Below are 14,151 nucleotides of genomic sequence, written 5' to 3' on the forward strand. Positions count from 1 at the left end.
TTTGTCATGGCTGCGGCAACAGACATGTGGAATGATAGAAGAATGAGGACCCAAATGCAGACACGGATGCAGGAGAATGTTTTGAACGGACAGCGAGGCTTCGGCTGAACAATACTGCAAACCGGTGGAACAGAGAAAACTAACAACACCTAAACTTGGGAAAACTAAGCACAACATGTAACCTGAGGGTGGAGCAGAACCGGGGGATGAGGAACTGGGAAACAGGGAAAGCTGACAGAGATAACGCTGAGGCAACATAGGGAAGACACGCAGAGGTAACACAGGTGGACCAGTAACAAGCAGAAGAAAACACAGGGCTTGAGCCAGGCCGTAAAACATAAATGGGGGCTCGTCCAGGATAGTTTGGACATTTTTGTGGAGAGATATATATGACAATTATGTCACAAATAGATGTTACTCATCATGTCAGATCTTTTTTGAATGAAGTAGGTTTTCTGTGGGTTAGCTTTAGGTCTTGTAGACTTCTGGTTGAGAGGCTCAGCAACATGCCACACCTTCTTGGGAGATTTTTTTCCAGGGGTGAGGGGGGTACATGAAGGCTGCATTCTGGATCTGATCATTAATATCTTCATCTTCATTGAAAGGGAACGTCCCACTGAGACTGCAAAAACATAAATACTTTTAGTTTTTTGCACATTTATCACTAATCTTTTCATAATAATAGAAATTCATTAAAGTATAGATAGTATCCTATAGATGTTACATTGTGTTTACAGTAACACAACTAAAAAAGGAGAAGGATGAGATAAAGGAAAAACTCAGAAATAGACAAGCAGAAAGAAGAATACAATTTTAAACCAAAATCTACTCAGACTATTATGTTTATCAGTAAAGGTATCATCCTACCTGACATAGATGATGACTCCAACTGACCACATGTCCAGAGAGCGGTTGTAGCCTTTATTTCTCAGAACTTCAGGAGCAAGATATGCTGGTGTTCCGACCACTGAACGCCTGAATGACTTCTCACCAATGATTCGAGCAAACCCAAAATCACACAGCTTCACCTGCAGCAGGAGCAATATAAATTACTAAAGCTGTTAGTAGTGGAGGTAAAAGTAAAACAATGTAAAAGCTGGCTGGTCATTTCACAGCATTATATCTATGGTCTTAACCTACACAACTGTCAGACTGGTAATACTAGACTATAGCAGTGATATGTAGTAAAAACATGGGGTTTGTCACAAAAAATGTCTAAAACAGTCAATTTTTCTGTGTAGTGTGACACATTTGACATTCATTTGTCTTTATAATGTGAGGCTTATCAGTGTCTTGGACAGGAATTTATTACTCTTTAACCACCTGATCTAACATAGTAACCATCTAGCCAGAAAGAAATATCATGTAGCCAGAACCTGGTGTTAGTATTTAAATGGACATGTGGATTGATTCTAAGTGTAACGAAGCTACTAAAAGTTAAAAAAAAAACTGTTGGCTGTTAGCTTGCTGGATGATTCACTCACACTCAGGAGGAAGATGGAAATTATTATGGATATGTTGGCTCTTTTCAAGGTTGTGATGAATCATTTCTCTTTTGCAGACCTAAACATGCAATCTCACATCGTTGTCTAAATGTATTTCGAGTTGTTTCATGGGCTGTCTCTCCATCCTGATACATCCTGATACTCAAATACTGAGACTTAGTTTTGGAGTCTTAATGTAGGAAAAATCAATAACTATTTATCGAGCAATAACCACACAAGGTGGTTTCAGTGGATATCAAAATTGTCTCTCTGTAAGGTTGTAGAACCACATGGATTTATCAGGTTATGTCAGGGGTCACCAACCTTTTTGAAAGTGAGAGCTACTTCTTGGGTACCGATTAATGTGAAGGGCTACCAGTTTGACACACACTTCTCAAATAACAAATTTCCTCAGTTTAACTTAATTATGTGTTATCATTAATAATTAATGATATTCATCTATGTACGGACACTAATTATGTTAATTATTTTTCACCATAATTATAAAGAATGCAATTAGGAAACAAGGTAGGAAACATAAATATCAATATGCAACGCTTTATTTCTGCAAGTATTTACATTTTGAAGTGATCACTTCTACAACATTTTCACTTACCACTAACAAATTTTAACAAATCATGCACTGTTACATACATTATTTTTGTATGCATGTAACATACAAAAAATCAACTTTCAAATTTTACAGAACTTTTCACCAAATTGGCAGCATTTTAAAGCAAATTGTCACATGTTACACTTAATAAACACATTTGTTTTTCAATAATTAAATTCAACTTTGACATGACACTGTAATGTTGCCACTGAGAACATCTAATATGGCTTTCTTTGTCTGTTAGTGGGAAACCTGGCATTGCATGCTGTTCACCAGTGTGTTGTAATCTGGGGTATAACTTGACACTGCAACTCTGAGTGAGTCTTGCAGATGTGCATCGGAGAGGCGTGTTCTGTGTTTGTTCTTGATGAAGTTCATGTCAGAAAAGGCTGATTCACAAAGATAGGTTGAACCAAACAGGCTGGCAACCTTCATAGCTGCTGTGCACACACCACTGTACTTTTCTGTGTCAACAAGGCACCAAAAGTTTGGTGCACCCAGATAGGCTTTGAGGTGGACGTCATTTTGCAATGTTACAATTTCGATTTCCACCTGTCCAGCATCCAAGCTGAACATTGAACTTAGTTGCTCAGCAATGCATGTTGTGTCCACATTCATGAAAGGATTGGAAACAAATGAGACACATGGCTCAAGCTGATCAAGGTCACAAAACCTGTTCTCAAACTCTTGACCAAGTCGGTTTATGACTTGAGTGTACTTTTCTGCAACTTTGTCAAAAGTCTCAGATGCAGAAGCATTGTCTTTCAGCACCATCTGCACAGAGGGAAAGTGCAGCACCTTTTTTCTCTGTAAATGCACAGAGAAAATGTTCATCTGGGCTTTAAATCCATTTAAAGCACTAATCATGTCAGCAACAGTCTTACCTTTGCCTTGCAGCTCACAGTTCAAATGGTTCAGTTTCCCAGTAATGTCTGTTAAAAACGCAAGGTCAAGTGTCCACTCAGTGTCCTCCAGCAGAGATGTGTCTTCCCCTTTGGATTGCATGAACTCCTTGATTTCACCCAAAAGTGACAAAAAACGAAGCAAAATCCGTCCCCTGCTGAGCCATCGGATTTCCGTATGTAGTAGCAGGTCACCATATTCAGCTGACAGCTCCTCCAATAGCACCTTGAATGTTCTGTGCTGTTTAGCTCTGGAGCGGATGCTGTTTATGATCTTCACGACGGGAGTCATGACGTGCTCGAAGCCGATCACCTTTGCGCATAACGCCTGCTGGTGAATGATGCAGTGGTAATGCATGAAGTTTGGGAACTCTGTGTCACCTTTACAGTGAGCGATGAATCCCGTATGTCGGCCGATCATAGCAGGAGCCCCGTCGGTAGTCACTGATACCAGCTTTTCCAACGGTACCTTTTTCTTCGCGAAAAACTCCTTCACCGCGTTATAGATGTCAACTCCCTTCGTTGTTGTCTTTAGCGGCAGTAGTGTCAGAAGTTCTTCTTTTGTGGAGAAACCATCAAATACCATCCGGATAAAGACCACCAGCTGTGCTGTACTGCTGCTGTCGACGGACTCGTCACACTGGATGCTAAACCAACTGCACTTTGCCAGATCCTGATCCAACTGATCGGCCAAGTTCCCGGACATAGCCGACACTCTTCTAACAATTGTAGTTGCCCCCAGCTGGACATCAGAGAGAGTGGAGATTACATCGTTTCCATATTTCTCGTCTTTAAGCACAGTTTTTGCAATTATCATCATTGCTTCTTTGAAATACTCCCCGTCTAAAAATGCCTTCTTTTTCTTAATCATGAAATGTGTAGCTCTAAATGAGGCTTCGGTTGCTTTTTGAGAGTTTTTCACCGGTCTCGTGAAAAAAGACTGCTGTTTGCTCAAACCTGCCTTTAATTCGCGGGCCTTTTCCGCTCGCAGTGTGCTGCCCTTTGGATAGTTAGCATGGTAGCTTGTGTGACACGTTTGGAAATGTCTCTCCACGTTGTGCCGCTTTGCCGTTGCCACAGTTGCCCCGCAAATGAGACACACGCATGAATCTTTCACAGAGGTAAAAAAGAACTCTTCCTCCCATTCACTGTGAAAATTATATGTTTTCTTCCTTTTTTCCGCCATGTTTTCCTCATCTCCTCACCTTTGCCTTTGCTGGTCTTCACGGCAACTGTTTCCGTGGAGACCAGCTAGCACTAAATATTAGATCATGATCTAATATTTAATAATAAACATTTTTTTTATATATTATCTCTAACAAATTAACGCCAATGCAATTGTGATTAAAAAAAAAATAGCAAGAAAAAATAAAAATAGATGCAGCTTACTGGTAAGTTGTTATGGTGAGCTATTTTTAGAACAGGCCCGCGGGCGACTCATGTGGTCCTTGCGGGCGACCTGGTGCCCGCGGGCACCGTGTTGGTGACCCCTGGGTTATGTGATATAGTGACATTGTTGCATCTCATCAATCAGCATCTGGGCAGAGCATTTTCAAACTTTAGTGTTCTTCCAGAATTCAGGAAATTCAGTTTTTCACCCTAACCTATTCCCACACCTGTGGTCATAACTAAAAATGGTAGGCTGATGAAACTGGCACATTATATGAATGAATAGTTATACTAAATGTTTACATATGCATTGCTTGGTTTTGGTTTCTAAAAATTACATTTGATGCCTGGAAATTTGAGATGCTCTAGTCACCTGAAACCATCTCAAGTGATGCAAATTATTTTTAGGCATACATCAGATGCATCAACTAAGTCATACTTGTGTTTTTAATTTATTTCTATATTAAATATAACACATAAAAACTTAACTTATAACTTTTAGCATAGTAGAGCTCAGTAGTCACAGAGCCACAGTGATCTAGCAGATCTTCTAGTAGTAGTTTACCTCATTTTTAGAGCTTTTCAAACTATAAATAATGTGATTTTACCGTGTTTTATGACCTTATAGTACTTCCCACCAAAAAAGAAATATCATATGTTCATAGTTTTCAGTCACATTATTGACTGAATTGACTATTATTCTCTAGCTGACAAAAATTTACTCCATTATGACAGACAAAACTGGACAAAAATGTTTTGGGAGGTCTTGGATCATCTATCCGTGGAGGAAAAACAATAATATACAGAGAAACTATGAATTTTACAGACTTGTGATCCATACCCCCCCCCCCCCCCCCCAAGCGACTTTATTTCAAAGTACAGACAATTACATGTATTTTTAAATATTCTTTGTGCATTTTTCTGGATAGGTAAATTATGCCGCCATGTGGAACAAGAAATTGTTCAGCGTTCAAATAAAGGTAAGCGCTACATAGACACGTAAATCTTTCATTTTGACATTTGCTGACTTGCACTTTTATAGTGTAGAACCAGAGAAGTTACTATAGTATTCATTTGTCACATAAATGTTGTGTCATAACAATAAAGCTGAGTGAGTATTTTTCCATTGTCAGGCTAGGAATGTGTTTTCTCTCTATATGATTCAAAATATCAAACTTGAATTCAAACTTTTTGACCTACTTAATATTCCTTTCTTAACATATGCTAAATATATTGTTAGCTTTCTAGCTACCTGTAGCACAAACTAACTGTGTACATTAGTTATATAGACTAAACAGAACTGTAACTGACAGTTTTATTCAGCTATGCCAACAACATCTCTCTTTCTCCCAGTCGTATTAAACTAGTTTACATACTTTCTCTTTACTAACACAGACATAAATCTGATGCCAATTACCTCAACTGATTCTGAGAAAGATAAAAAAGAGGATTTTGATAAAAGTCATATTATTCTTTAAAATTATTGATTTCACTTGTTTATGGCAACCGGCTGACACGCGAACGTTAACACATCTCTTCCAACCGGAGCCAGATATTTGCATTTTGTTTGTTTCATGATATTTCAGAGGAACAGGCTGTGCAGATGATACACACACTAAGTATCATGTGAGGAATTATGAGCCAAACAGCTAAATGATGCATCACTAGAGTTAACAGTTAGTCTGTCTGACACTAACAGCTATTTCTAAAGACCGAACACTGAAGGAAGCTGCTAATAGTTACACTGACAGCTAATGGAGTGTCTATGTCCAACTTTTATTGCTTGCATCCACAAATACTAATACATGTGCGTGTTTTGTATTTTCTGTTTCTATCACTGCATAACTTCACTCTTTCTGCAGCTCGGAACTCAACACACATCATTTTTTTTACTACTGTTGTTTGCCAGTGTTGTCAAGACATGCAAATTTTTCTGTAGATAATTCAGATAAAATTAGAAATTAGAAGAATTCTGACACAACTTTTAAACAGCTATACTAAAAGTTACAAGATATTAATAACTGAGAATTTGAAACCTTTAACAGATTATTTGCATAAGCCTGAATAAAGGTAGTCAATATTATCTAAACGGTGCAGGACCTGGGTGGAAACACAACATCTATTTAACAGTCTCACAAATATCATCTTCAGCCTTAGCAAAAACATCTACTTGACAGAGCAGTTCTATTACTATTACATATTGTCATGAATAATATGCAGAACCAAGGCTGAATCATGATAGAGCACCTGCAGCAACACGCCAGCAGCTGAATTGAGAAAAACAGTGAGTGCTGATGAGGATATTGGGTTTAATGTTTAAAACATTAAGATAGTAATACTCCATTTCAGTCCACCATACAATGCCTGAAAGATACGCTTTGTGCCTTGCTTTCCCAACTGGCTTCAGCAAGTTCAGGTTCAGAACATGCTTGCTCTGTTGATCTGATTGTTTGAGGTTTACCTAGGATAACTGACAAATAACCCATCCAATCAACTGACTTCTTTTGGAAGCGCTTGCATTTTTCCACCGAAAACTTCGTCACAAACACTTTAATCAACTGGCTCCTTTCGATGTAGAGGAGTAGCGAGTCTACTCTAACCCCATCGCTGATTGCGAAGCTCTTTAAGGGAGAGGCAGCTTGTATCCATGATCTTGTTGTTCTGGTCATTACCCAGAGTTCGTGTGCATAGTTGAGGGTGAGAACGTAGATCAACGGGTAAATCCAGAGCTTATACTCTCAGCTCTCCCTTCACCACGATGCACTGGTACAACACCCACATCACCGCAGCCACAGCCCCAATCTGTCTGCTGATCTCCCATTTCCCTCACTCGTGAACAAGACCCCGAGATACTTAAACTTAGGGTGGATACACATCTCCATTTGAAAAACAGGTACTGTCCAAGCACATAAACATACTACCTGGGGGAAAGAGTCTGCAGAAGCCAGCAGGACGTTTTCAGGTTTCAGATCACAGTGGACAATGTTCTTGAAGTGGAGATGACGCAACGCCACCAAGATCTGACAGTGAGACAGAAAAACACAGATTGCATTTGCTATAATAATGTTGGACCTCTTGTCAAACACTCAATGCTAATGGCACCGGTCAGGCAGTAAATCTATGCAAGGGGAACACTAAAATACTATGATCAGGCCGTAATTCAATTCAATTCAGTTTTAATTTCAATTTTAGTCCCCAGTCAAAAGTACAAACATAACTGACAAAAGCACAATGCAACATAACACAAATGAGACTCACTTACTGTCTGAACTTTACAACCTCCCTTTGAGATGCTCTGCCAGGCCTTTACTGAATCCATCTTTAGTTACTGCTGGTTTGCGAGTCTCTGCCTTCAGTTATGTTCTATTCATTTTCTTACCCATTGTTCATGTGCACAGTGAAGTGTCTGATCAGTGTTGCATCATTTGGCTGAATGTGAGCAGAGATTATAGACCTATACAATCAGAATTTTTCCAGTAATTCCTATCAGCAGTAACATGATTATTAAACACTCTAAGCTCAGGAGGTAGAGCAGGTCACCTACTGATCGGAAGGTTGGTGGTCCGATCCTTGGCTCCTCCAATCTGCATATCAAGTATCCTTGTGCAAGATACTAACCTAAAGTTGCTCTCCGATGCATCTATCGGAGTATGAATGTGTGTAAATGTACTGAGAAAGCACTAAGTTCAGAGAAAGTGCTGGTGAGAATGGGTGTGATTGGGTCAATCAATCAATCAATCAATCAAGGCTTTATTCGCCACGTGCAGTGAAATAGGATTCCCCCCCCCCCCCCGACCTTACACACACAACACAGACATCACATGGGGATACAGGTCGGAGATCGTTAGCATTACATAAATGTCCACAGCACAACATTATGGAACACGTGACAAGCCACAGGGTTGGGTGGGGGGTGAGGAGTAATCCACAGCAAACACAGTAGCCATCCTGCCCAGCGCTACCATTCCAGCGCGGGCTCAGACCCACCGTGTTCCCAGGAGGGAACAAGCATCGAAGGCGTTGTACAGAGTGCTTTGAGTACTCCAGGAGAGTAGAAAGGCGCTATATAAGAATCAATCCATTTACCATTTGTCCTGGATGTTGTCACTGGATTTTTCTTAACAAAGGCTAAATTTATGGACCCAAACCTTTGTGACTTTGTTTTTACAGTTAGGGTCAGACAGGGTGATGTTATAATTGAGGCAAAGTATCACCTGTGTCACCAGGAACTTTGTGATCCTCTCAGGAAGTCGGCCTTTCTCACTGGACAGGATCATCTCCAACATGTCTCCATGAAGCTTCTCCATGACCACAAACACTCGCTCTGGTGTCTCAAACATACAGTCCAGGTTGACCACCCCTGGATGATGCAGGCTCTGAAAGGACAAGAGAGATCAGTTTAGACAGTTTAAGAACAGTTTACAATCTCCTGGGTGGGAGATTCAGTTAAAGATTTTTAAAATTGGATTTCTTCAGGTGAACCTACCATATTTGGTAATAAAAATGCTTTAATCCTAAGTATTTACTATGAATTGCATACTTTTTAGCATTTATGTTATTTGTATGCAGTGATGGTTTAATTAAACTGGAATACAGATTAAGATGAATTGTGAATAGAGTTATGTCCACATCTAAATTTAACAACACAAGCACCTTCTTCTTCATTTTAACCCTTGCATGCTTTTTGGGACAAATTGGACCTGTTTTGTTTTTTGACACCAGAAGAACTAGGTGTACTTCTTTTATTCTGAAATTTGATGGTTTAAAGTTCAAATATGATATTAATGAAACATTTTATACAGTTTTAAAGGTGGTAAAAATATTTGTACACTGAGGCTGTTTCAGTTTGACTGAACGAAAATCAACGAGTTTGAGGATTCTTGAAACTCTGAAAACTGTACATGCCATGTCTTTGTAACATTTTTAAGGGACAGTGATAACAGACTTCAAGAGTTACCCTGACACTGTCACAAGAACTGTCTGTGTTCTCACTGCATGTGTCTAGGTTCCAATGACAGGCACCTAAAGGTCTTTGAAGTGTTATGGGTGAGTCTCAAAACAGTGAAATAGTAAAACAGCACAGGACTGATCACATATGATGCACATGAGGAACAGAAGTCAGACGTCAGAGACTGCCATGACACAAACACAATATGTAACAAAATAATCTAACACGTTACAGTCTTTTATCCTAATCTGAGATTAAAACAGAGATCTAATGAGGGGTTTTACATATAAGTAAATATTAGTATAAAATAAATTCATCTGAGCTGTGAATTTAAGAGTGGGAAAGTTATAACATCAAGATTTTCTGTTCAAAAAACGCTTCACCTAATCTTCCAAGATGAACGATGAAGATAGCTCTGAGGCAGCAAAGGAAACATTTATGTCAAAGGCCCTCATGACTCTTTGCATGCAAAAATGACACCATCTTCCCTGCGTGGGAGCTTTAGCAGCAGTGGCAATGGCAGCACAGCAATCTGAGCCTGGCCCTGATCAACACGTCACACAAGAAGCCAACACAAGGAGACAGAAGGGAAAGAGATGCAACTTCTGCTCTGCAATAGATGACTGCGAAACAGGGACAGCGTGCTTCAAACGTGGGAAATACATGTCGAAGTCCCTAATCCCACAGATGCAAGGTTTCCCACCATTGCTTTGAATGCACTGACTGGTTTGCAATAAGCCACTGATATGGAATATTAACAATCACGATGGCACTTGTGAGTATTTTTAATGGCCTCGGAGGATGGATAGCGCTGTTTTTGCTATTTTCACTTTCAATAAACTAATATTTAAATTATTATGGCTTTTATGTTGTCATTTTTGGGAAACAGAGAGCATAATATCGTGTTATCATAGATGTATTTGATCAAGAACAAGTGTGCCTGCTTCTCTCCCTGGGAGGTACGGTGGCAAATATATTACTTCTTTACTTGTACTTCCTGTCCTGGCTCACATTATAATTTATATTTAGCAAACCAAAGCAAAAACATGATGCTCATAAGATGAAGAAGAGAGAGCAGGATGGGTATAGCACCAGGATGTTGAACTTAAGCAGTGCTGGCATGACTTGGCTAAGTGAAAGGCATGAAACACGCAGTTCTGAGAGTGTTTATATAAAGGAATGCCACGGCTTATATTTTGAAAAAAACACTGTCATACTGTAATATGTGTGGGTGGTTTATGTAGACGCTGCAGTTGTATAAATGAGCGTGCTTGTTTGGTTCAACGATCCCATCCAACCAATCTGTGAAGAGCTCTGGTTGTTCCAAGCTCATAGACATTACTTTATGTCACTTCAGCGAGGATAAATCTGTTTTGGGTGAACATGATATGACTTTATACAATAAGCTTAAGTAAATGTGACAGTGTACACTGACCACAACTCTCTCTCTAATATGAAGAACGTAAAATTGTATCCACTGTACTTTGCCTCTTATAGAAACGATATTAATGATTAAAGATTCAAAGATCCGAAAGCATCCTCACCCATTTCCCTAACGGCTACAACAATCATTCAAATAAAATGCCAAAAAAGCTGATATGGACCCCAAAGGTAGCAGGAAGCCATTTCCCAAACAGCTCCAGTCTGCTGAGCAGCCAAGCAGAACAGATATCAGCTGAGGTGAACTCAAGTGTGTTTTATGTGCAGGTGTGTGTAGCAGCAGCGGCGGCAGAGCAGGAATATTTTCAGATGTCACACCCCTACAGTGTTGCCACGGTTCACAACAGGAACTTTTACTCCCTGCCAACAGTATCCTGAGCAGCATGGATGTGTGTGTGTGTGTTTACCTGCAGGATGGCCACCTCATTGCGCAGCTGACTCTCCTGTTTGGTGGGGAAGCGGAGTTTGTCGATGATTTTGATGGCAACGTCTCGGCCGGACTTCCTGTGCTTACCTGCGTGGAATAAAACCCCAATCTGAGTCACAAACACACTCAGCTGTTCCAGAATGTAATCAAAGCAACAAGTTGAAGAACCTGAATGTGAGAATTGGTTTTCATGGGTTTAAACACTGTAAATGTAATATTCTTCAATATTCTCGATTTCTGGAGCGTTGGTTAGGTAAACTTTGACATCTGAAGAATGTTTCCAAAGTTTATCTTACCTTGTGTCCTCCAGGATCCCCTTTTAATGGGAGCTTTTCTTTACCAACATAATCATTATTAACATATGTGTTTAAGCACCACTGTGAATACAGAAAGTTCTACATCCTTATGGTCTTACTTTTAGTATCCTCAAAATCTAACCACATATCTGTGATATGGGTATGGTGTTGGCAAACACAACGACAGCCAAGCCTCAGCTAAGGAGTTTTGAGCTTGTGTGCTTGTGTGTGTGCGTATAATTTTTCTGTGATACTGGATTGGAAGAAGAGAGCAGAATTAAATAACTGTAGTAAGTGAAGCTGGTGCCCTGAGATAAAGCTGCAGTGATTTCTACTACAGAATCGTGTCTTTTTGTTGCATGTGGACCTGGCGGTCACAATTACTCCCTGATCTTATCCCATGCTTAAAGATATTTCTCAGGATTATTGAACTTTTTAAACATCGGGCACCACAGATGAAATTTCCAATTTTTTTGCAGTTTTATGTCGACAAACAAAATCACTGAACTTTTTCCCTGCACTGTGTTTCACAGAGGTTACATTTCATCTTAATGAATCGGGCTCTTTGTGGCACGTTTTACAAAACCTTTTTCTGAAACAACAAAAACGAATTGTGATTAAGTTTCATGTTGCCCAACTGATTTTTTGTCTCTCTTTCTAAGTTAAAACCAAGTAATATTTCCTGTGTTTTTAGCTGTGCAGAGTCTCATAGATGAAGAATGCGTTCCACAGGAGAATAAAGTCACAGAATTTTAAAAAATACATTTACATGTATTGGAAATAGAAGATTAATTTTTTTGTGCTGAAAAAGAAAACATTATGCATTTGGTGCAATGACAGCGTGTCTCAAATTCAGGTTTTACCTCCATACACAATGCCAAACTGTCCTGAGCCAAGAACCTCGTCTGGGAAGATTTGATACACTGAGTTGATGTCCTGGAAAACACAAAACACAGTCTGAGTAGCAATTCATAAATAATCAGATGGGGTCCAAGAAAAGGGTCAAATGAAAGTGAAATAAATGACTGAGACCAGTGTAGCGAAGCCTAAACCCCCTGCCAAAGGATAATGGATGCAGGGAGAGGCTGAAGTTCAGGGTGTCCAAATCTATGAGCCCATGGAGATAAAAGAGCTGGTTGCAGGGGCATGCCACCCTGAGGATGGAACTGAAGTTTAATGTTTTGTCCTCAGTCTTTTTACAAATGGACGCATTAGGAAATGCTTGTTGGGCGATGGCAGATGTTTTGAAACCAAGCATAACATATGCAGATCCAAAATGAGAAGATGGAAACTAAAAAAAAATCCTTTAGTCAAGTTAGCAGAGCAAACACCGTCCGCTATGACGTCACCCATTGGTGCTTTTACTGAGGTGCTCTGGTGTTAACATCACAAGTGACTTTTACCAATTGGAATACAGAATAGGTCCATCCTGAAGCATGACCTTCTTTGGGATTCTGTTTGACTATAACGGGGACCACAACCTACAAAAGACTAATAATAAAAAGATGATAAAAAATAAAAATCTTGAAACTACTGATTGAGACCATAACCTCATTCTCCTCGTTGTTTCCTGAGGTCATAGATCAAATTAAGTGCCAATACAACTCATTTTAAAATTGAGAAGTTTCCCCCCCACCTACTGGGAAAGAAACAATGTCTCAGTCTCAATGAACTGGTCCCACCCAACTTAACTAAACATTTATAGCCCTACACTCCGACCACAGCACTTAGGTCTACAGACCAACTAAGTTGGATGTTCTCTGAGCCAGGCTTAAATAGAGGTGACAGAGCGTTTTTGGTGTCAGCCTCTAATCTTTGGAACCACCTACCATTGCACATAAGAGCTAACCCAGTCACCCTGTGATTTGTAAAATGTGGTTAAAAACCTACGTATTCTCTTTGGCTTTCAGCTCTAGCTAAGCTGTATATCATAGCTTTTACTGTGTAAACCCTGTTTGTTGTTTTGATTATGTCTTACTGAGACTGTGTATTTTAGCACATATTTGTTGCTAATTTAGTCATCATTTGTATAGCTTGTATAGTACTTTTCTCTATTAAGTTTTTTGTTTTACGTGTGCTACAGAAATAAACATTAACTTGACTTGACTTACATTTTCACACACAGGAGACACCGTAGGTCCTTTTTTATATAAAGTCTATGACAACAAGTTGTAAAACATTCTTATGCACTCTGGGCCATAAAACATACCTTTCTCGGGTTTAAAATAGCCTGAACCTGCAAGTTTCTGTAATTAAAGTTTCAGGTCATGGTTAAGTTCCTTGAATGGAAAACTGCAATGAAGGAAAGCAAGGGAGGCTCACAGAAAGTGGGTTCAACAAAAAAAAAGTGAATGCATCAATTCATCACCTGGCAGAGAAGATTTCCGGAATTAATTTTTTGGTAGAGAAAGCCTACTGTGCACCTCTCTCAGTGTAACTACACAACGTCAGTGATCCTCCACAGCTTTGACACCAAAGCTGCAAAATATTTTCTCCTTCATTTGTCTGTAATTACGTCTCCTTTTTCTCCCCTGTTAGCTGACAGCCTAATATCACACCTCAAGCAAAGAGAACAGAAATACAATATTATAAACTTCCTCCCCCTTCCCCGAGCTCACTGCGTAATTACCATCGTCACCATGGAAACCGTTT

The 14,151-nt window shown here is 39.6% G+C and overlaps 1 protein-coding gene across 1 annotated transcript in view; it reads right to left on the minus strand.

Annotated features, from left to right (window-relative positions):
• The window catches only part of prkd1 (protein kinase D1), a 79,227-nt gene that overhangs the window by 15,817 nt on the left and 49,259 nt on the right, over positions 1-14,151 (minus strand). The window contains exons 15-20 of the mRNA XM_085391703.1: positions 12,363-12,435; positions 11,184-11,290; positions 8,603-8,764; positions 7,310-7,408; positions 868-1,028; positions 516-622 (exon numbers count right to left, since the gene is read on the minus strand). Coding sequence (XP_085247829.1) covers positions 516-622; positions 868-1,028; positions 7,310-7,408; positions 8,603-8,764; positions 11,184-11,290; positions 12,363-12,435 — 709 coding nt within the window. The remainder of the gene's footprint in view (positions 1-515; positions 623-867; positions 1,029-7,309; positions 7,409-8,602; positions 8,765-11,183; positions 11,291-12,362; positions 12,436-14,151) is intronic.

The sequence above is a fragment of the Rhamphochromis longiceps genome, linkage group LG19 (assembly GCF_057381845.1).
Source record: "Rhamphochromis longiceps isolate RC_006_pf linkage group LG19, R_longiceps_female_GT1.1, whole genome shotgun sequence".
Lineage (NCBI taxonomy): Eukaryota > Metazoa > Chordata > Actinopteri > Cichliformes > Cichlidae > Rhamphochromis > Rhamphochromis longiceps.